This window comes from Rhipicephalus microplus, chromosome 1 (genome assembly GCF_043290135.1).
Source record: "Rhipicephalus microplus isolate Deutch F79 chromosome 1, USDA_Rmic, whole genome shotgun sequence".
Taxonomy (NCBI): Eukaryota; Metazoa; Arthropoda; class Arachnida; order Ixodida; family Ixodidae; genus Rhipicephalus; species Rhipicephalus microplus.
In genome coordinates this window covers 277218172-277241144 of record NC_134700.1, presented here as the reverse complement: position 1 = coordinate 277241144, position 22973 = coordinate 277218172, and the positions used below count along the sequence as shown (strand labels likewise).

At 41.0% G+C, this 22973-nt stretch overlaps 1 protein-coding gene across 8 annotated transcripts in view; it reads left to right on the top strand.

Moving 5' to 3' along the window:
* The window catches only part of Mvl (solute carrier family member malvolio), a 30564-nt gene that overhangs the window by 6310 nt on the left and 1281 nt on the right, over positions 1 to 22973 (top strand). Inside the window, exons 1-18 of one of the 8 annotated variants that reach the window (XR_012895358.1) lie at positions 1901 to 2060; positions 4874 to 4906; positions 5030 to 5092; positions 5520 to 5653; positions 6889 to 7011; positions 7719 to 7945; positions 8443 to 8581; positions 9458 to 9613; positions 11079 to 11237; positions 12661 to 12702; positions 12783 to 12821; positions 13456 to 13575; positions 15128 to 15351; positions 16650 to 16809; positions 18018 to 18068; positions 18147 to 18228; positions 20677 to 20736; positions 21864 to 21894. Coding sequence is in view for 4 of the 8 variants with exons in the window: in XM_075895471.1 (XP_075751586.1) it covers positions 4894 to 4906; positions 5030 to 5092; positions 5508 to 5653; positions 6889 to 7011; positions 7719 to 7945; positions 8443 to 8581; positions 9458 to 9613; positions 11079 to 11237; positions 12661 to 12702; positions 12783 to 12821; positions 13456 to 13575; positions 15128 to 15351; positions 16650 to 16809; positions 18018 to 18068; positions 18147 to 18228; positions 20677 to 20711 (1779 nt within the window). In the remaining 4 variants the exon portion in view is untranslated. Of the gene's footprint in view, positions 1 to 1900; positions 2061 to 4873; positions 4907 to 5029; positions 5093 to 5507; positions 5654 to 6888; positions 7012 to 7718; positions 7946 to 8442; positions 8582 to 9457; positions 9614 to 11078; positions 11238 to 12660; positions 12703 to 12782; positions 12822 to 13455; positions 13576 to 15127; positions 15352 to 16649; positions 16810 to 18017; positions 18069 to 18146; positions 18229 to 20676; positions 20737 to 21863; positions 21895 to 22973 lie in introns of those variants that run through there. The other 7 variants (XR_012895356.1, XR_012895359.1, XR_012895357.1 and 4 more) reach the window with 7 other exon arrangements.

Here is a 22973-nt window from a genome sequence, read left to right as displayed (position 1 = left end):
CCTTCGTATAGAACCTCCACTTTCGCTTACGCGTAGACCTCCGCGAATAGCACGTATCAGTGCATGTACAGCTTGCGCGTTGCCAAAGGTACCTTTCGGTGTACCACCTGTTTGCGACAACGGCGTATTCAGGAAATAAAGTACGAAAAACCTGTACGCCACCTGGACGCGCAGCTGGTGCACAGTGGATTTTGGTGGTACGTTGTGTGCTCCAGAGCTGCGCGTAAACGGGCTGGGCATGACAGAATGTTACGGATCACTACCCGGAAAGAAGTGCACGTACACACAGTGTAGACGTGAGTATTCGTATATGAGGACTAGACGTTCCCTTCAGAGACACCGCGGTGGGGGGAAAAAAGTGGAAATTAATTTCAACTTCGTTTGTGGCTCTCGCAAAGCAAACTGTCACGGCGACCCCAGGCACTCTGCAACGCGCTGAAGTGCACTAAGTAGCGGGCCGTGGCTTCTGTCTGTATCTGGCCGGTTTCTCGCGAGCATAACAGTAGTCCGTAGGGCAAAGTGAGTAACATCACTGGAGGGGCATTACTGGTGAGTAGCCCAGGACGGACTTGGTACGTTTGCGCACAGAGGCGTGGTCAATGGGCGGCACTATAGGCCCGCGTCCCCCCTCCCGAATTCGTCTTCGCCATGCATACATAGCGCAAAATGACTATTTGCCTGACTGGCCCTCACTTGACGTCCCCCCCCCCCCCAAAAAAAAAAAAATTCTGCATAGAAGCCTGTCTGCGCATACATGTCGATTGCTGCACATAAAAGTATTATACACTTCGCTCTGCCTGTTCAGAAGGTACAGCACACTCTTCCCTGCACATGTCAAGCACTATACAGAAAAGTACTATGTACAGTGTACTATATATACACAGTACAGCACGCTTTTCCCGTTCACACTTCGCAAAGACTTAATATTCGTGTCAAGCCACGTCGACAGCGATGTTGTAACACCACAGACTCCGCTCTTCGGCTGGCTTGAGCGAGGCTTGAGCGGGGCTTGCTTGAGCGAGGCATAAATACTAGGCGAAACCATCCGCCTTGATGATGCACGTCCACAGTGCGAATTGTAGCCAGTGTCGCAGGTCTTGGCTATGCTTCAAGGATTGTTTACAAGTATAGTACACATGCACGCTGTCTGTAGACTTTGCAGCAAAAAAAAAAAAAAGTCAGCTCTCTCTCTACTCTATCTGTTGTGCGCTCATATACGTTGCAGTAAGTGTCCTCCAAATACGACACGTGTACGGCAGTGTTCAGATATTTGATTTGCACGCATTACATTCACAACTTTTAACAACGGAGCTGTCAAAAGGTGTTCAAATGCCGGTGTCACCGAAACCTCCAGAGCGTACAGTTTTACCCAACAATGCTTGTAATTCATATATCTGGATGAACTCTTTTTATTTCTAAGAAACTAGATCTATGAACCCATCAGTCGAACAGAAGCTGACGTCATTCTTGTGACTTTTCTTAACCACCCTATTATCGAAATCGGCTTGGAAAGTGGTTCGATCGCGCATTTTGTGTTGCGCATAATGTGCCTCATCATAATTAAGTGCATATAAAAACTCTGCCGTGTCACGCCCATCATTTATGACGCAGAGTCGCCACTTTCATTTCGTAGAAGATGCACTGTGCCTGATTGAAGTACGTCAAAGAATATTCGCTGATCGGTCGGGCATCCGATTGCTCCACATGCGTTTTCCAAATGCTGTTTAAACGTTGCCGCCAGTCGACCGCTTTCCGTCAGCAATCTCGAAGGCCACGTCGAAGCTTGAAAAGTCTGTCTTACCTCCGCTGCGAGCGCTGCACTCGGAAGTAGCGTTCGTTTATCGCTTACGTCGTTCTCGTAGGCGGTGTTCGCCTTTTGCTACATCGCTGAATGTGGCCGTAGGTGTGCAGCTTGCTCCTTGGCTAATATGTGTCGACGGGCGATAGTATGAGCGCTTCATCGCATACGTTACAGCAATGCTAGGAATCGGTGCCGTAGATTTTATTTGTTGATAATCGCCGGGACATTTTGTGCAGTGCATGTGCGGAGAGGTCTTCAGGTAAGTCGCTCGGTGTCCCACTACTAGTTTTCCACCTGCAGATGATCCATGCGCGTCTTGTTCAATTGATCCCTCAGCGATTCATTCTGTCTCCCTAATGCAGAAGGTTCTGTTAGTTCTGTTGTTTTTATGATGTCGGCAATATAAATGCTGGACATCTGAATCGGGAGTTTCTGTGCGCGCTATACACACGCAGAAATTTATCTTTGTGTTGAAAACCGTGTACATCATGTGAACCCGGAACCCGCTTTCCTCTGACAGTCGAGCGATGAAATCGTGACGACCGAATTGTATTTCTGTACTATTTTAAACGTGGTATTGGTGTGATTGTAATTAGGTATTCACATGTTTAACCCATTGGGAAAATTTGTTCCCGTCAAGGCTCATGGTCAACCACTTTCGGTTGTCGTCGTCACTTCACCTTTCGGTTCGCGGTTAGCGCTAAAAGCCTGGGACCCCTTGTCTTGCGTGGTGGAACAGGCCGGCAAAGTGTTTTATTTCGCATCTCATTTTGACTGGCATGGTCGAAGCAATGCCATAATGAGCTGAACCAATGAAACTAACATTAGTTGCCTGTTGGATTCTCAAGTATAATTTCTCTACGTTTGTCAATTATTTGCGGATATTAATTATGATTGAACCTCTCATAGGCAAACCATTGTTGCCGTAACTATTGAATCAATGAAACTGATAATTGTTTCTCACAATACGTGTGTTGTTTATTTGCGAATATTAACTGTTATATAATTTATCATCTGCCGGTGCGAAAAGTTTTATGGAAATATATCACTCTGCATGATAATTAATTTCTAAGGATGTTTAACTCAAAACGTAGAAAGATGGCACTTTGCTTTGCTCGTTTTAAATTGTTAATTGCTAAGAGTATGTGATGTGGCAGTTCTCAAATATATCTCTCGTAATTTGCTAAAACTAGGCACAGGAATCGTAAAACATATGCCATCTTTGATTGTTTGTTTGAACATGAACTTTGAAGTTCCTTTTCCAACACAGAAATTTTGAGGGTGCCCCCCAGTCAAAAAGCTGTCAAAAACAGCTTGAAGGGACCTGAGGGACCTTACAGACAGCAGTGAATACTCACATAAAAAAGGCGATACAAATAACTTTATGTAAAACATAGCAGACAAAAAAGCACGAATACAGCTTGGGTGTACAGTACATCCAGGAAGATACACAATCAAAGTAAAAATGAAACAATAAAAAAAAATTCACATTCGGGTAATATAAACGTATGTCACTCCACTTGCATGAGCGCTCTCATGAGAGAGGGAGATTGCTTCTTTTTTCTTTCATTAGCCTCTCTCTCAGAAGAGTGCTCCGAAATGGCCAGTCAATGAGGACAATACAAACGTCCATCTTATCTTATGGTCTGTGATCACACCCACCTTGCATATGTCATTTGGTTCAGGTTATATTGATTTCAGTTGTGCTTGTGTGTTCTAGTACATACAAAATTGTAAAAAAGACACCATGAAAACATATACAAGCGAGTGACACATCGACCAACATGTATCTTCGCTTTGCTCATCAAGTACATGCCCTTTATCTCTCTCTCTCTCTCTCTCTCCCTATATATATATATAAATATATATATATATACGTATTTAAGAAAAATTTGGGAGTGTATAAGATTGCCATTTTTGTGTCCTTAACCTATTATATAATAATGTGAGTTTGTTATACAGGCCAGTAAATAGGTGCTGCTCTGTGTGAACTAAAATAACCTTTCAACATGCAGTACAGTGTATACATACGAGTCTCTTTTTTTCTGGCTTCGTTATGCTATTGCAGCATAAAGTATAAAAGAGAATTCATGTGCAAGTGGTATCATATGAGCGCTGCAACAACGCTGCAGTAGCACTTTTTGTCATGGCTGTGACTTGGAGCTTAAGAAAATAATTTCAAGGTGGTAGAGTTTGCTTGTCAAGACTCTTTGGGCTTGTGAAATTATTGTGAGGTACTTTTTCGATATCATAAACCTTGATACTAGCAAATACTCTTCACTATGTGATTGCAAAAAACAAGAATATGTTGTGTAGTCATCATTTGAATGAAGGTTTTTTTTTATCTGGCTTTTTTTGCAAAGGTGCACAACCATGGCATCGGGCCATTTGGGGAAGTTCGCTTTAGTGTTTTGCATGTGCTATATGATAGGATGACAAAAATGCACCTATGGCAAGCCTTTCTGAAATGTCACATTTTGGCAATTTTATCTCTTCTTAAATTCATTTCCTTGGCCACATATTGATAGTGAAATTATTGTTCTTGCAAGCTTATTCTACAGGTGAATGTCCATGCACAGCGCTCTTTCACATACTTCACTCAAGCTGGAAAAATGTTTGTGTTTCACAACTAAGGTTAGAATAGTCACGGTGATCAAATAACCTCGCAGTAACCATGGTGAATCAAGGTGACACACATATCAGCTCAAACAGAGACAGCACGAAATAAAATTAAACTAAACCAAAGTTAAACAATTTTAAGCACGCCTTTTAAAAGTCGCAATGTTTGTGGCTTTCAAAAACTATGCTTAGAATGGGTAAATTTTTGTTTAGTTAATTTTATTTCACCCTGTCTCTGTTCGAGATGATATGTATGTCACCATGATTTACAGCATGCCACAGCTGTTCTTCCAGCAAATAGTGTTAGCACAGCTACGCAGTCTTCGTCTGTATGTTTCGCTATCGTTCTTTCTGTTGACCTTTGGCTAGAGTGCCTGAGATAAGTCAAATTCAAGTGAGGTTTTGCTGATGTGCAAACACATTTCCTGTAATCAAAGCCACACATTGTTCCAGCGTGAAGACCCAACTTCGGCATGTCATTACAAGGTGAGTGTTCTCGGAATCACTTGTTTTTCTGCTAGTGATAACAAAACAGTGGCATATCTCATAAAATACCTCCATGCGCTAAAGTTTTTTGCCCATTGTGACATGTACGTTTCATTTTTTCAGAAGCATATGAGTCTAGAGAAAGGTCGAATGAAGGAAAAGCGCCAAGCACGCACATCACTCATGGTATGTAATTTGCATGTTGAAATAGTCGGTATACAGAATCAAAAAGTGTATAGAAAATGAATATTTTAAATGAACACATAAAAGTTCTCTTGATAAATCAAATGTGTGTTGTTCAACTGAAATATGACAATAATTAAGCGCAGCTTCCCTGATGTACTCATGATGTACTCATGATGAACATGCCTTACAAATTTATTCATGCTTCTGTTCGTACTGGAGAATTGTGAATTGCTCTGAACTGCTGCGTTTAACCAAAGTGTGTGCAGCTCATTCAACTCATGCACAAATAGTTTGGTCTTGCATTCTCCACGGCCACTTGTAATATTTGCTGCGCCGACCGTTAAGTGACTACTAAGAAGCAGTCTGCAGTTTACAAATCTGGATGATTCTGAATCATTTGTCATATATGGGAAAGCTTCTTCTGCAGGGGACCAATCATTACGCACCTACAGTTCTATTGAAGGCCTTGGAAATGGTACCACAGCATCAAATCATAAGGTGTTTGAGCCATCTGACCAGGCGTACTTTCAACAAAAGATTGAGGTTCCATACACAGGAGAGGTGAGTGAATGAAATCTCTTATGATTACCTTTTTATTTATGCTAATTAGCTTCTTACGGCCTATTTGATCTGAATAGCATATGACTTCACGCATTAATCTTTAACACATTCTCGCCAGATGCCTGGCAAAGAGTAAATGTCAATTATAAGAACATTGTATGAGCTGCTGCTTTCTTTTTTCAATTCTGGCATCATCTTAGGACAGCACCACAATAAGTATGTGGTGTGTGTGTTTAATATAGGTGTCATCATTGCACCAAATCTCTTTAATAAGCAAGTGCCAGTCTAGCACCGCAGAAAAACAGTCTGTTGGACATTGCAGCACAAAAAGTGTCCTCGCTTCGCGAAAGACTCGCTATAAACATTTAGTGCCACAAACACATGAATGCTTGGAGTATTTTTTCATACCTAAAAAAAGATCTGGAACACTTTTTGATCATGGTTGGAAAACACTGCTAATAGGGCTCCCTAGAACACTGGAGTTAAACAGTGTAGCGCGGGATGTGGCCCAGAACTTACAATTCTCATGGTTAGCTAAAAAGTGCTCCCCTTTCTCTCTACAAATGATGCCATGCACCCAAAATTCTGTGCCATGTGCCCATGTCCATGGCGGTTCGTCGATCTGGGCATCGTGGGCTGTGTAGCTACCGTGTCCGCCGTGAGATGCCGCCTTGTGCTTCCACGCACACTCGTGGTCTAACAGAAAATGAGCCACGAGTTTGAAGGAAAAAAAAAAGGGGGGGGGGGGAAATGCTCAAGGTCGTGATGCATACTGATGAAGGGACTCGTCATCTTGCCCTCTTGTCTTCCTCCACCCTGAGTAGCTTTCAGCGCCCTTGCTAGCTCGAAGGAGAAAAAAAAGCACTTGAAGCATTGGACAAATACCTGTAAATGAGCTTGTGTTTTACGGATTTTGAACATTTTCGCGACATGTGATTATTGAAGCGTCATGTGCTAATAGTGAGACTATTCCATTATAACTTGCAAAAGTGTTGCAGGGTCAAACCACACTGGCACAATATTTGCCGGAATGCATAAATGTTTTCCACTGCTAGACACTTGACATAGAACAGTGGGGTCAGTGGTGGATCCCAGTTGGTCTGTGGTAGATGGGCGTGGAAAATGTGTGGTGCAACAAGCATGTCTTTTTGTCCATTTCTTGTTTCTAAACTGGATATGGTGATAGGTAGTACTGGTCATTTCACATTTCAGTAGAGGTTCTCAAACGTTTTCAGACATCCTTCAGCTGGCGCAAGCTGTGGGCTTTTACAGGTCCAGGTTTCCTGATGAGCATTGCATACCTGGACCCTGGCAACATTGAGTCAGACCTGCAGTCTGGTGCTCTGGCTGAGTACAAGGTGAGACAAGCTTCGCAAGACACTCTCCAGTGAAGTGTATGTGACGTGACATTTGTTGCATGAACATACAATAAACAAACAGAGTTCTTGGTTGGCAGTTTACGAAACAGTTTATTTCTTTCGTGCTTTCAGTTCAACAATACTGCCCTTTTTCGGCCTCAGGGTTATCGTGCACAGTTCAAATTAATCTTCTGCATTTATTTACTCTGATTTCGCTATGTCATGCAAATTCCAGATGTAGCATAACCTAATGCTAATCAAAGTTGAAGTTACAGGAAAGGAGGTCACCTGTTCAAGTGATGCTTACAGGTATTTCTCAGGTCATAGGAAGATGGCGGGGCCAGGAGTTCGCGAATTGACACTAGTTAAGAACAACAATGCAGTTCAGCTATCCTTCTCCTTTTGTTAAACTGGGCTAGCCAGGCATCATTAGTTAATGTGCAGTGCAAGCTTCGAACATGCTGTAAAATATTAGTTACAGTTTATAGATATCAGGTTCTTTTCAAACATTCAAAACAGCATGATTATCCACAAGATGTCTGTATGATTGCTTCTTTTATTCTTATGGTTTCGCACAGTTATCTATTTTGGCATTACTATGAGCATATGGTTTGCGTGGACAAATGTACTTTACATCTACCTTGGCAGGTGGAAGGTGCCAGTAGCCATGAAAACGTGGTGTTTCTTCCTTTCGGCTTCCAATGCAGCTCATGTGGGTGTTGCTGTCGGCTACTCTGCTGGGCCTGATGATGCAGCGTCTGAGTGCTCGGCTTGGCGTTGTGACAGGCCTGCATTTGGCAGAAATGTGCCGGCGTGGCTATCCTCGTTTTCCACGTATTCTTCTATGGATCATGATTGAAGTGGCTGTTGTTGGCTCAGACATGCAAGAGGTCATCGGCACAGCCATTGCCATTTTCCTACTTTCTGGGGGACGGTAAGACACACTCATTTGCTGTGCACCTTGTTAGATTTCTAGTTTCCTGCAAAAATAATCGTTAGTTCATAAATTTGGGTATTCTTCATACTTGTGACTTCAAACCTTTTTTGTGACATTGCTTAAGCCATTTTTCACTTTGCTCTTTCTAAATTTCCAGGCGACCAATGTTCCAAAGTTTAACAAGGCATATTTGATTCATTTGAAATTTTTGCGTATTATAATGAAATATTTTGTTGAATATAGTTCCCTTTCAAGCCCTCAAACCCTGAAGCCATTAGTGCCAAAGTGTCTTCATATAATTTTTTAGAAAATCATATGCTTTGTTTATTTCAGTATAATGATTAAAATATTTCAGTGTAATATAGGTTCTTGTGGATCTTATTCCTTCATTTTTCGTTACCACGAGCATGATTTCGTGTTCAAAGTGTGCCTGCAAATTTGAATTTGACGGCATGCTTCTGCTATGCATCTTATTTCTGTGCATGTCATTGCAGGGTTCCACTGTACGCAGGTGTGCTGATCACAATAATAGACACGTTTACATTTCTGCTGCTGGACAAGTATGGTCTACGCAAACTTGAAGCTTTCTTCGGCTTCCTCATTCTCGTCATGGCACTCACTTTTGGATACGAGGTTGGTTGCCCGCATCTCCCTTTTATTTTTTGCTGGGTCGGAATGTTGTTTTTGTCGAGACTTGCTAGAAGGCCTGTGTGATTGATTGCTGTGTATAGTGCATCACTTCACAGGAAGTGAACTTTAGGGATAGTATATGTACCATGTACTATAAGACTGCTTGCTGTATTAATTGCGCCGTGTAGTAAGTAATTGTCATAAAATCTCTAGTATTTTATGTATTCTTCCACATTGCATAAGAATCCTGCCGTGGTGGCTGAATGACCATGGCATTCTGCTGCAAAACTTTAGGTCATACATTGTTTTAAGCTGTGATAGCTATACTTCAATTGGAGCTAAATGCAAGAACACTGTGTACTTATGTATATTTGAGTACATCTTAAAAAACACCAGGTGGTCGAAATTGATTGAAAGCCCACCACTAGGGCATGTCTCACTACCTTACTGTTGCTCTTGGACATGAAACTCAATAAATCAATCAATAAATGGATCAATCACTTGATATTTAGCTGGGAAGGCTTTTCAGGAAAATAATGCATATAGTATTTATTGCAAATTTAAACAAGGTACATAATAGAATAATATAAGTCAGGCTAGTCTTCAAAAGTGAGTTCGATTATTCTATGAAAAGAACTTTCATCAAAGGGACCTATTTTAAGCACAGACTGGTTTTGCTTTGGCAATCGCATTGTTTTTCCCGAAACAAGAAATGAAAGCTCTAAATAGAATAAAATTTTTAAAATCGGCTATCTTGACTAAACACTCTCAGTGTATTGTCACTGCTTTCGTACAACTTTACTGCTTAGTGTGGAAGTTGTATGTACCTGTATCTAAACTGGTGCAACAGCACTTGACAAAGTATGCCTGCCACTGCAGTATGTGCGGGTGGCCCCGGACCAAGTGAGGGTGGTGGAGGGCCTATTTGTCCCCTGGTGCTCACATTGCGACAGCCGGGCCCTATTGCAGGCAGTAGGCATTGTGGGTGCAGTCATCATGCCACACAATTTGTACCTCCACTCTGCACTTGTTAAGGTACGTGTCAACATGTCTGATTATTTCTTGATAGTGTCTCTAACCAGTTGCCTGACAGGACAGGCTCCAGCTTTATGTTTTACTGTGATAGCTTTGAATAGCTACATCCCATGGCTGTCTTGGTGTTCAGTGGTGCTCATTGTCTGAAGTGCTTTGTGAGGAGTTTGTTGACAGATGAAAAAGGAAGAACAAAATTTACAGTGCACAATGTATATTCGAACTCCATGCTGTCAGATAAGTTAAGGTTTCATCTTCAGCAGCAGCAGAGGCGAGTGTTGTGTTTGGAGATAATAGGCATACCATCAGCTGATTTGATCAGATGACAGATTTTATTTACATACAGCACAATCTAAAAGCTTCCATGGGAACTAGTGCCAAACTGAATAGATTCAAACAAATCTGGCACCAGCAGTGAGAAGCTAAAGCATAATAGGCTAGACTGATGGAAAAAAAAGGTAATGCCTCCATGCTTATTCACTTCTGGGGATTGCCGCTTGTGCAACTGAGTGACTCTGTACACTGTTGGCATCTCTCCCCATAGAGTGCCTGCTTACATGGTTATATTGCCATCAATCATACAAAAATAGACAACTCATCTCTTACTCAAATTCTTTATTTCTGAAAAAGCACATTCAGTATGCTACTATGCATATCTGCTAATGTTAACACCTTTTGAAACCGCACATGACAGTGCAAAACATTTTTTTTTTTTGTTCAGTCAATCTTCATCCATAAAATTGAATACTTTCGTGCTGTAAAGAAAAAGAGTCTTCTTACTGTTCAACATATTGAAAGCATCAATATTTTAGAGACTGCGATTTGCTGGCAGAAACTGCCGCTTGACTTACCGTAGTGTATTATTCACAGTGACAACTTTTCTTAACAGTAGTATGGAAGTTACATAACTGAAACACATGCCTGCTTCCCGACCAGAAAATAGTAATTATGTTTACTGATAACTATCTCATTTGCCTTGCTGAAATAAATGCTACTTTATTTCTATTCTGAGACTCAAACAGTTCTGGCAAGTCGAAGGTAAGATACAGTGATTGTTCACTTTGTAAGAATGCCTTTTTTTTTTTCGTTTCCTATACAGCACTGCCTTTTCAGCGTGCCTGTTTCCCTTAAAAAACATGACGTATGTGACGTAGTGGGTCAGTGTGCCGCCGCAAATGGGCGAATTAGTTTTCCAAAAAAAATATATTCATAATATGACGCTCAAATGTACAATAAACAATCAAATTATCTCTGCCATTATCATTTTTTGTGTACATGACTTAACGAATGCGGTAATGATGCAAGGGAGCAAAACCGAAATCGATTGGACCCTGCCATACTACTTGCAGATCAACGCAAATGAGCAGAAGCCCTTTCTCTGTAGCCTTTTTTTCCACTGTCAAGATAAGTTGTCACCGAGTATAGAGTGAATATGTTGCACAATGCTTCGGGTGTGCTTGTGTTTCAGTCCCGGGCTGTAGACCGTACCGACAAGGTCCAAGTGCGGGAAGCCAACAAGTACTTCTTTATTGAGGCCTGCATAGCTCTCCTTGTTTCCTTCATCATCAATATCTTCGTCATGGGCGTCTTTGCTCACGGACTCTATGGCCGCACGAATCTCGACATTGTGAGTGTTGATGAAAAGTTCTTTACCAATGTTCTCTTTGCATACAGTGTGTCCTAAGAGAGCACACATCACGCATGGGCCCATTAAGCTTTGTGTCAACAGTAAACTTTCACTAAATGAGGCTGAACTCGATAGTGGCTGCTTGTAGGCTAAAGCCTGAAAGAGGCTATGCTGAAAGTATACTCGGTATTTCCCTGTACCTGTGATGCGTTGAAGATGTACCGTATTGACTCATTGTAATGCAACCACAATTACAACGGGAGGGGCAACTTCTAGGAAGAAAAAAAAGAAAGACACAGCCTTGCCGCAAAGGCGAAACAACGAACGTGATAGCAATAAATTGAAAGGTCACATGCAGAATGGAAAGCAGATCGAAACATACCCCGCGTTTCTCACGCACAAATGACGCACAAGACGTACTATCAGGTGCGGATGCACGCTAATAAGCGTCTCATCTGTTACTTCGATGTGTCTGAAAAGCGCGCCCTTTTCGCAAACGAAGACTGCAATGATTGCAGTGACCTTTGTGCACCCGGTAATTACAGCAGAATCGTTCCAGGTAAAGCCCGAGGGCAGGCAAGACATACGATCCTCCCCTCCTTGCCACCGCGAGATAAGGGCACACGAGAGAGCGCGGCTCCCCTTCTCTAACCCAGGCAAAGTACGCGTAGGAGATTAGAGAGGGGGCTGCCACGCAATGTGGCGTGGCGACGCGTGCTCATTACGCCATCTCGCTGGTAATGCTGAAAACACGATCCCCCCCGAGATGCTTGTGAGCAGCGGTAAGTGGTAGATATAAATACCTTGCCGTTTGACGGGTGAAGGACGTGCTCCAGTGTGGCTCAGTGTTTAACCCCTCGCTTTCACGACGCTGAGGTCCCACGTTCGATTCCGTGCGCCAGAGTGTTTTTGTGGGTTTTTTATTTCTTGCATTTTCATATATGTATATATAAATACATATACATATATGGTGGGCGACGCCAACGCCGGCGGCAAAGTCCAGCTGAGAGAGTCCTTATATCCCAATAAAAATAACCGAAATGTAAGACTTGTCTGCATCATTAAACTTTTTAGACAACTTGAATTCAGGTATTCAATTGTAATGTGAGGGTTGACTTCACATAGCAAAAAGTGGGAAAAAAAATGCGTGCGACATTCGAATAAATATGGTATACGTTGTTGGTTGCATTTTTAAAGGTGAATAAGCACTCTCCTTCGAGATATTTCATGATTATTGACGCATGAAATGCTAATAATACTTACTGTGTCATTATTGCCATTCCGTGCAATACTCTGCCATTAAAGCTTCTTTTGGGAGATGAGAGCATTCTGAAAACTGTACTTGTAGCATTTTTATGCAGTAGAGTTGAGGCTTTTCCAACCTTGCCGCTCTGCAAATGTGTTTTATTTTTCTTGTTTTCAGAGGAATCAGTGTATGGGAACTGAGTTCCAGCACGTCTTTCATGTAAGTGGACAACAGTGGCAGTGCAACTAGAATCAGGTGTGGCGATTTTTGTGTTCTTATCCTTCTTTTAATTTTATCAGAACAACACAGATCCTGTGGATGTGGACATATACAAGGGTGTGAGTGACTTCAAGTTTTTATTTTCATTAAATTCAGTGTGTACCTAACAGATCTGCTTGCTGTCTATGAATCCCTTGATCTTCAAATTTTTAGATTCCTGTACAGGTGCAGTCTGGTCTTAGTTCCATGCATAAGCTGTGCACTTACGTATTGTGCATCTTTTTGAGCTTGTGTAACTTTCAATTGTTACTGTTTCCTGTTAGGTAGCCTTTGTCATTGTACTGCGATTGCTTCTTGATTACTAAATGAAGGAAGCATCTAGAAATTTTAGAACCCTTAACTTTTAGCATCTAATATAAGTGTGGTACTGTAATACAAGAATAGCCTTAAATGAAATTTTTTTTATTTTTGTATGTAAAAAATGGAGCAGCGAACAGCCAAGTATTGCGTATTATCATCAGTGGTGCTTGCAGTCAATATATAAACTCAGTTCAGATGCTTCCTTTTGTTGCCAGTGGTTTTGTTATCTTGTGTAATGTACACGTACTTCAAGTACTGGTCATAATTTGTGGCTTTTTAAATAATAATATTAAAAAAATGTGCAAAGTCATTTTTATCATTATTGAAGTAACTTGATATTTTTGCTGGTGCTGTTTCACAATAATGTCGCTGTTGCTTCGTATGTTACCACAGGGTGTCTACCTGGGCTGTGCATTTGGCATGTTCCCACTGTACGTCTGGGCCATTGGTATTCTAGCTGCTGGACAGAGCTCCACAATGACTGGAACCTACTCAGGCCAATTCATCATGGAGGTAGTGGAACATATTACTATTATCACAAATTGTTCGTTCATGTAGCACTCAATTGCTGCTGTTACAAAAAGCAGTCGTGCCTGTTATAATATTGCTGTCTTGTATAGGGTGATTCTTTTTAAAACTTACCTATTTTTTTGGCAGTATTTTTGTTAAAAATTGTCTGATTTTAATGCATATGGTGGCATAACAATCAGAAAGAATGAAAATTAGCAGTGCATCATTTTTTTTATGCATTAAATTGAAAAAAATATCAATAAGAAATATCGAAAACAACGCGGTTCCATGAAATTACACATAGGAGGGATGCCGCACACGTGCAAATGCGCTTGTGTCAAGGCAATGTGGCTCGTACAGTATAGAGTGCTCCGCTTTTGTGTCAGCATACTGTGACGAACCTGGCATCGTCAACTTCTGCTACTGCTGGCTGATGAGTGTGTTTTGCTGGGCTAGCCCTCCTTGTGTAGGCTTTTGTGGTTTTCTTTATTTCTTATTCTTTCCTTCCATCATTGAACAGAAATTGGGATGAACTGTTAAATTTTATTCTTTCTAATTGTTATTCCACAAACCACGTAAGTCTGTTACTTTTTAGAAAAACTACTACTTAATAAAATAGTTCTGTTCTAACAGAACCATCATATAGGTAGCATCACTTGGCACAACCACTCATCAGTCGACCCACTCAAACTAAACTCAGATCAGGTGCGTAGTCTGAGTCAGTCCGGATGAGTTCTTGGTGAGTTTGAGTCCAAGTGAGTCCAGTTGAGGAAATCTTGGTGAGTGTTAACTTTTATTGCCAACCTGTGGTCTTATTTACTCCTCACCAGCATTACTATCAGCTTTATATCAGCTTGCATTTATAGTCCAAAGTCTATCCACATGTCTCAATGCAATAGCATAAATGTGCCACTTAATATTTATTGATCAGAGGCCTGAGCTGAGAAGATGCTTCACCCCACAAACTTTTTGGCACCAAGTTCTTGATAAAATTATCTCCTGTGAGTCACGTATTTGATAAAATTGTGCTTACTAGATTGAAACCACTGATAACTCGCATTTGAAGACACAAGTACACAAGTTCGAAAAGTATATCATGGAGCACCAAATATATGACATATTTATGTTTAAAAGCATTCACACTATGATTAAAAAAAGCTAGTTTTACTCTAACAGACTCTTGAGTCGTCTCACTCGGGCTAACTCAGACTCAGGGCAAGCCATGGGTCTGGGTCTGGCCGAGTAACACACTGATGAATTTGAGTAAGATTGAGCAAAAGCTTAGTCAGTCAGAGTCCGAGCGAGCCCTCGGAGCAAAATATATTTTTCCTTATGTGAGTGAGCTCCAATATCTTTGCCAGGTGATGTCCTCTAGTATCATTGGCTAAGTATAGACAGGCAAAGACAAGAAATGTTGCCTACTTGTCCAATACCTTAGCCAAAACATAAGGAATTGAGGGCACCGCTCGGCTACTCAGGTGAACGCACTTACTTTTATGTACCAACGTTGGTGGTTTACTGCTGAGTGAACAAATGACTTGTTTGCGAATTGCAGGGGTTCCTAAACCTGCCCATCAGCCGGTGGATGCGAGTGCTGATCACGCGGCTAATCGCCATCGCGCCCACCATCTTGTGCGCGGTCTTTGGCAACATAGAGCAGCTTTCTGGGATGAATGACCTGCTCAATGCACTCATGAGCCTGCAACTTCCCTTTGCTCTCATCCCCACCCTGACCTTCACGACGTCAGCGGCATTCATGGGCGAGTTCAGGAACGGAACGTACGAACTGTTTTTACAAAGCTTAGACATCATGCGGGGCGGCGTGAGCTCTCTTTTGTATTCCATATTGTCATAGTCAAGCGAAACACTGGTTGAGCTGCTTTAAATAGAATATTTTTGAAAGGGGCCTTGCAGCACTTTTTGAACATGGTCAGAAAATGCTGCCAAGCTGAAGTGGGGCTCATTTATAGTGCAGCGTGTGGCAGGGAAGTCAGAATGAATGTTCTAAGTCGGCTAGAAATCGCTTATTCTTCTCAACGAATGATGCTATATATCCAAGTGATGCTATATACTACCCAGAATACAGTGCGTTTGGCTGGTTTGAACGCTGTGAATATCATAATTATTGCTACCGCTGGGGGGTCCGGTAACGTGCCCACACCGTGGCACATTGCGGCGCGGGAGGTAAACCGTGTGCAATGAATATACATTGGTCATGTGTTTGTCAAAGAAAAAAAAAAAAGATAGTGCTACATTTCATCCTCCTCCACTGCCTCACCTTTGTAGCGTTCTCACTGTGATGCAAGGAGAGAGAAAGCCCTTGTAGCTGCAACGAACCCCTGCAACTACATTCGTACTTGACAGATTTTCAGATTTTAAAGTTTTTGAGGCAGCTGGTTCATGACACAATAAACTCCGATAGTGAGGCCATTTTATCATTGTTTGGGAAGGCGTTGCAGAGCCCTTTTAGAGTTAGTTTATTACACAGCTTTGTGTATGTGATTACCAAAGACATTGTGGGTGTACATGCCGAGGTTATGCCGTAAACCACATCATGCAGGGAATGTGGCAAAAAAGAAAGCATTCCAGTTCGTGCTCTTTTGATTTTTTCATTCAGCGTATATATGACATCTGTAATGCAAACACATATCTATTTACCATGACAAAATCTTCGGCAACACATATCAAATTTAGTTTTTTAATTTTATAGTGAAACATGGATGTTTATTACAGGATGGTTTATGTCGATTTTTTTTTAAATATTTGTTTTCCAAGGGTGCCAGCTAAAGGTAGACGTGCTTTAAATGCAGTCAGCAGGGTTCAGGTTACTGGTATTCAAAAATGCACATTAATTTAAGAGAATGCAGTCAAAAGCAGCATTTACTTATAAATCAGTGCTGAGGTGCATGCTATGTACAAGTGTTAGTGTGACAACTTGACAGACTTCTGCATTCTTAGCACTGCTCTCTAAGGAAAAAAAAAAGTTGTGTGTGTATCAATGTTACTTCATCTCAGATGCTGCAAGCATTGCTCAAGGACCAACGTCACTGCACTTTTGGTTTTGCTTTCTGCTGCAGGTTGACCAAAATAGGTGCCAGTCTGCTGTCGATGGTTGTGATTAGCATCAACTTGTACTTTGTGAGCAACTTTGTGCACGAGAATCTTCCATCTCACTGGGCTGTGTACGTTGGAGTGGCCCTCTTCGGGCTCCTGTACTTGGGCTTCAATCTATACCTGGTGTGTTTTCACCTTTTGGAATCATCCAAGATGGTGCAACTTATGCCTTACCAATATGGTTTCGTATACTAGCATGCCTTTTTTTAGACCTTGTGTCATCAAATGTAGAGTTAACATGGGTGTAATGAATTAAATGTAATGCTGCATTGGCCATGCTTATTTGACGTGGACTATCCTAGACTGTCTTCATGGTGTAGAGGTGAATACTTGTTTTTCTGTAGTTTGTCTTGTGTGTTCTGGTAGAAGAATACAGGAGTAGAATACATTCGGGTAGCAGAACATCAAAAATAGGTACTCTTTCTGTGTGTGAATATAGATATTTGGTCAGTGTCTAGAGTTGGCTGATCCGATCAATGACTGCTTTCCAGATTCTGTTTGATCTTACTAATTGCATATTTGCATATTGACAGTTGTGCAATGTGCATTTGTAATTTGAAGTTGTTTATGTGCCATGTATTCAGATCTGTGGACAATGAACTTTGAGACTGTGCATGGGTAGATTGGGTTAACTGTTTATGTCAAGGGCTGTGCCTAACATGGAAGAACAGTAACAGTTTTTGAGATACAGCTGGACTGGGAAATTTATTCATCACTTGAAGTTCCTGTATTTTTGAAGAAAGAACCTCACTTTTTATTTGGACTTTTACACCGCTGCTAAGCCGATATTCATGCCAAAAACATTTATGCTGAAACACTCCATGCACTTTCAATGAAATGTAACCTCTCTTAATTTCCTCTGTAATGTAAGTTGGGCTCTCTATAATTAATTACAGTCTAGTTCTTGTTCAGTTACAGAGTTAACTCTAAGCAGGTAAATATTTTCCAGGGTTCTGTGTAATGTTATGCACCAACTTTATCTGCTTGTAACCACTGCTGGCTCTTTTTTTCTTTGTGTAGTGCCAATACGATCAGTGTGTTACATAGATTATCCTGTAGAAATTACCACACAGTTTATAACCTGGTCGTTTTCTTGTGGAAACGTTTCTAGATCCAGACACAGTTGTATGGTTGCGTATGTGATCTACACTAGTTTCAAGGCTGTCACGTGCACAAACATTCAGCTGTGCTAGTCTCAAAACTAGTGTAGACCACACGCAAGACCAGTCTTTTACTGCTTTTCGTACAATTGAAAGATTAGTGCTTCCAGTAGTAAGTACAATTCAGAAGTGCAGTGATCATCATGTAATAAACCTGCAACTGTCTTCCAGTTGGCCCACCTTTTGGTTGTGTTTGGCTGCACGTTACTGCTTCAACTTCCTGTGAGTTACTGTTCCTTAAACGCCTCGTGCATGCTCTATTTGGAAGAGTAAATTGCATGCATTGTTGCAATTTTGCAGTTCGTTGGCCCGCATCTCAAAGAGCGCAGTGACCGGGTGCTATTTAGTGACTCATCTCAGACGGACATGTCGTCATCTCCTGGTAAGATTGATTCTCTCGTGTAACTCTTAAAACCTGTTCTCGTGATTGCTTGGCTTTATTATTCCTTGTAGAAGTTTTCTGCACATTTTGATTAGGGTCAGGCTTCTTTATTGTGTATTTGTGAGCAACACCAGTCATCACTTTGGCTGCATTTAGACAACTAATGTGGTGTGATAAGGCATTATGCTTCTGTTTGTTTGTTTGTGTTTGCTTAGAAAAATTTTCTCGTTCCTATAAACATGGCATGAACAAAGCATATAAAATGCTAGGGATGGACTTGTAGCAGTTTGTCTCAGACGAACAGTCCTTCTCGTGGAACGTAGCTTTGTGCGAGTCTTCCTTTGTTTATTAGAATGATTGGAGGGTGATGGAATGGCTGCAGAGCTTGTACTGGATGCTATTTAGCTTGCTGTTCATAGCTCACTTTTCATTGAATATTCGAGGATCTTAAAGTTGCTTAGTCCAGAAATCTAAAAGGTTGAAACAAATTTAATTTATCAACTAAATACAATGTTTAATGTCTTTCTTTTTTGCAAGTGCAGAAGCTTGGGTTAGTTGGTCTGGGTTCTTTTTCTATTCTGTCCCACTTTTTTCCTACATTCTCGCACTGTGAAATTTGCCATCATGTCTTTCTCTTGTATTTCCTTGTAATGTGCAATGTCGCAGCTATCTTCTTTATGAAGGCTAATGTTATCTCGAGTTCTGACAGTTTGTCATTGTCATTTTTTCCCCTCTGGATTACCTGCTGCTGTCCAGATATTGTAAGTAGCAAGGAGAAAATATAGGAGTTCGCACTGGCAATGCTCGGGGATGAGGCCAAATGCACCGTGCACTTGTACACTGTGTCTGCTGTATTCTTCCTCCAAAGAAGGAAGAAGAAGGGGGCATGAGGTTTCGGTCTAATCTTTATTAGTAACGTGCATGAGTCTGTCAAAATTGCTGTGTTATGCATGTGGACCCACTTCAGTTTATTTGGTGACCCAGCATTAAAATTATCTTAATTTGCACATGAAAAAGTCATTTTTGCATCTTGTAGTTTAATTTGATAGATCCATGCAATGCCAAATGGTTTCTCCGACTCTTGAACTTTGCATTGAGGGGGCCTTAGAGAGTGTTCCATATTGAAAGGGTACACCTACAGAACATCTCATGGCATATGTCCACTGTCACTGGTAATTACTTGAAAAGTTCGCTTAGTGTTACTCTCTGGCTACCGTAAGTCTTGTTAGATTTTTATTGTTTGGTACAGTTAATTCAATCCATTTAAAATAACACCAGTCATTACATACTGTAACAGTTGAGTGCTTTATTGATATCCACCTTTTCACCCGATTATATGCAGCATTAACCCTTTACTGTGGAGTGTCGTTAATTTGCAACATAGCGAAAAACTTCGAACAATGTCACAAAGTGTTTGACACGTTTAAGGCCGGTTGTCAGGTACTCGTGGAGAACTTAGCTTTCAGCATGAGAAAGCTAGAACTGTCTTGTGTAAGGTATTCTATGCTAGAACTAAGTTTTGTAGCTTATGGTGAAGATCACGAAGCGTGTGCAGCAGCTTTCACTTCTTTGTTCTTGCTCGCCTGGGTAACGTAAGTTTTATATTCAATAATATTGTTTACTTGGTGTGTACACACTCAAGAACTGCGACATGACATGTTATGTACTTCTGAAGTGCAGTTTTCGTCGCTAATTACTTGCTTCTGTGGCACATTGAGAATTCGCAACATACCTAAGAGTATGCATTAAAGTTGCATGTTAGATAAATTAACTACAGAATCAATTAAAGGTTGCTGTTTAAAGCTGTAAAATTAAACTCTTATTTTATTCTGAGGTTTCATAATTCAAACAATAAAGGGTTAGAAGTCTCATAATTAATTCATCTAACTTATTGAATGTGATGAAAGATAGATTGTGCCATACGACAGCCACTTTCCGCAAAAATTGAAGATGAAAAGAAATTGAAATTTGCAAGAGCAAACATTGCATATGGAGGCTGAAATTATGACAGATGGCTTGGCAATGGTACCATGTGATGTAGTCAGTAGCATTAGTCTTCATTCAACTAAGTGGACTTGAAGCACAAACCAAGTACAGAGCTAGACTTTCTCGTGTTTTCTCGGTGCTTAGCACACTTCCTTCTTTAGTTGTTGTGCTCCGTATCAAACTATTGGTACTTTCAAATCTGATTAGACCAGGTATTCTTTTTCATTGCAAAAGTATATAAGTTAATCATATTAAAAGAAAAGCGGCGCACAAAAAGACGGAGACAAAGAAGAGAACCACACACAGCGCTGTGTGTGGTTCTCTTCTTTGTCTCCGTCTTTTTGTGCGCCGCTTTTCTTTTAATATGAATATACACCAACTCGCCCAACTTTCTATTCTGTTATTATATAAGTTAATGTGTGTAACTGCATTTTTCAACATTAAAAGTATCTTCTTTATCAGTGTATATTACAGAAAGAAAATCCGTTGCTTACTGAGAAAAACTGCTCGAGTTGAAAATGGGTACGACCAAATGCATTGCTCACCATTGCTATTCTGCATGAATTTAGAGTTTTGGCAGATCACTTCACAGATTCAAGGAAATTTCTTGAACAAACAAGTAAAAATGACAAAACTTTTTTATCTGTATGTCTGTAATTTTGTGCTACTGACCGCTGATGTTGCTTTTCATTGCACCAGTGTTGGCTCAGTGATCTTCAGTAAACATAAAATGGGGCATTATTAATGTGTGGATGGATTCTCTTCGCCACTGTAAAACTTGGCAGTGAATCACTTGAGTGCTGACGGGCTACTATGCTGAGCTACTCTTTTTGCGTGTGTGTGTGTGCACCTTTCGCCTATACAAAAGCACATACTAGGTACCCACCACTTCTGTCAGTAAAACATTATATTTTTTGTGCCCAACACGCATGCCCTCATTGTTGCACTTGCTTTCTACATGGAACTGTTGTGCCATGCTCTTGTTTTAATGCACGGCTCTTGTGTGTTTTTGGCAGCCACTGCAGCTTGTTGTTTGTAGCGTCACACCCTGGGCTGGGTTAATGCATCGATTTTCTTCAGATTTTCTTTCTTCTCCTTCTTGATCATATGTTCATGGGGTACTTAGTCTGTGTTATGGCCACAGTTTGGTCGGTCACATGGTGACGTAACCATGTGGCTATCTTTGTGCTCATGCAAGAATGCCAAGCAGTGGAAATAATCTGAAGTTCCATGCTTTAGCATGCCTTATAATCACTCTTTATAATTCAAAATTTTGATAATTGGTCAGTAGGGTGCCGTTCTAAGCTATATATGAATAAAACCGACTGAAAGGCACCACTGCATTATACTGGTCCCATCTTGCACGCAGCAGTAACTCTCAAGTGCTTGCTGCTCATTGATTGGTTGTTGTAAGTGCTTGTTACTGTTCTCTCTATAGCTTCTATAAGTATGTTGAGGTGCCATGTCTTTCCTTTACAACAATAGTAAAGGAAAGAAAAGACTGGTGTGCATCAAGTGTTAATGCGTACTGCCACCTGTTGCTGTGACGTTTTGTGGAGGGAGGGTAGATTTACGGGCACAATCCTCCTTCTCTCGCTTGTGCTTGGCTTAACAGTGGCCGTTTCTTCACTTTCTGTTCCATTCACCAGGTGAACTCGTACCAGTTAGTACCCACTTCTGGTTAGTATCAGCTCTTTTGTTTTCTGTGTCTGCCCGCTCAATGTTTATCTTTGCTTTTTTTTGTTGTGTCCTCATCACTGGTTAGAGTAGTGGATAATAGGGCATGTTTAAGCATCAAATGTCCTCTAGCGCTTTGTAACCATATCTTATGTCATGCTTGTGTTTCTTCACGAGTTTTTTCGTTACTTCCACCGCTGTCTGGTAGCTATTATTGTAATCCAGACACTGGTGTTGCATACCGTAAAATGGTGAAGGATAATTTGACCAGATTTGCTAAGGTGTGTTGCCAGGCTAGTTGGTTGGGGTTCATCATTCATATGGCTTTAGCACATTACGGCAAGAACACAGAAGAGATGCACACTGTGCTGTGTGTATGTCTCCCTTTTCTGTGTCCTTGACATGGTGCGCTATAGCCATATGAATGACTAACACAATCACATTTGGGAGAGGAGTGCTCGCTCGGTCCCAGTCCGAAATTCAGGATGGTTGCAGGAGAGCCGCTAAAGATAAAACATGTCCATTCATGTTTCTAATGAAATGCTTTATTTATAAAGTAGTTTATAAACAACATTAGATATGTATTTAGTGTACTCCTTCTTGTGGCTCTTTGTAGCACAAGCTGTGTTCACCTTGAAAAAAAAAAGCATTACCACAGGGGAGGAGGGCAGGGGGCAGGAGGGGAGGGAGAGCTTGCTTGGTCATTGGCACTTAATTCAGATCTTCCTAAAGATGGACGAGGTTCCCGCTCGGGTCAGAGCGTTTGCTCCGTATTTTAGGGTATGTTCAACTTACAAGGCCCTTTTGTTAGGCTTCTTTAGAAACATTTGAGTGCTGCTGTTTGTGGCTATTTGCTGAAAACCAAGTTAGGAATACTGCTACTGAAAGTGAAAAAAAATTAATTTAGGACAATAATAGAAATCGGAATATAAGTGAACGTGGAAAGCGTATACAGAAGGTCTAGGCTGCATGTTGCCTTCTTGCTTTATTTATCTTTCTTTGGGTCCTTTGTTGCCAATGAGTAATTAACAGTTGTATAACACAGTGCATCTGTAAAAGTGTCTATTAATGCAACAAGCCCT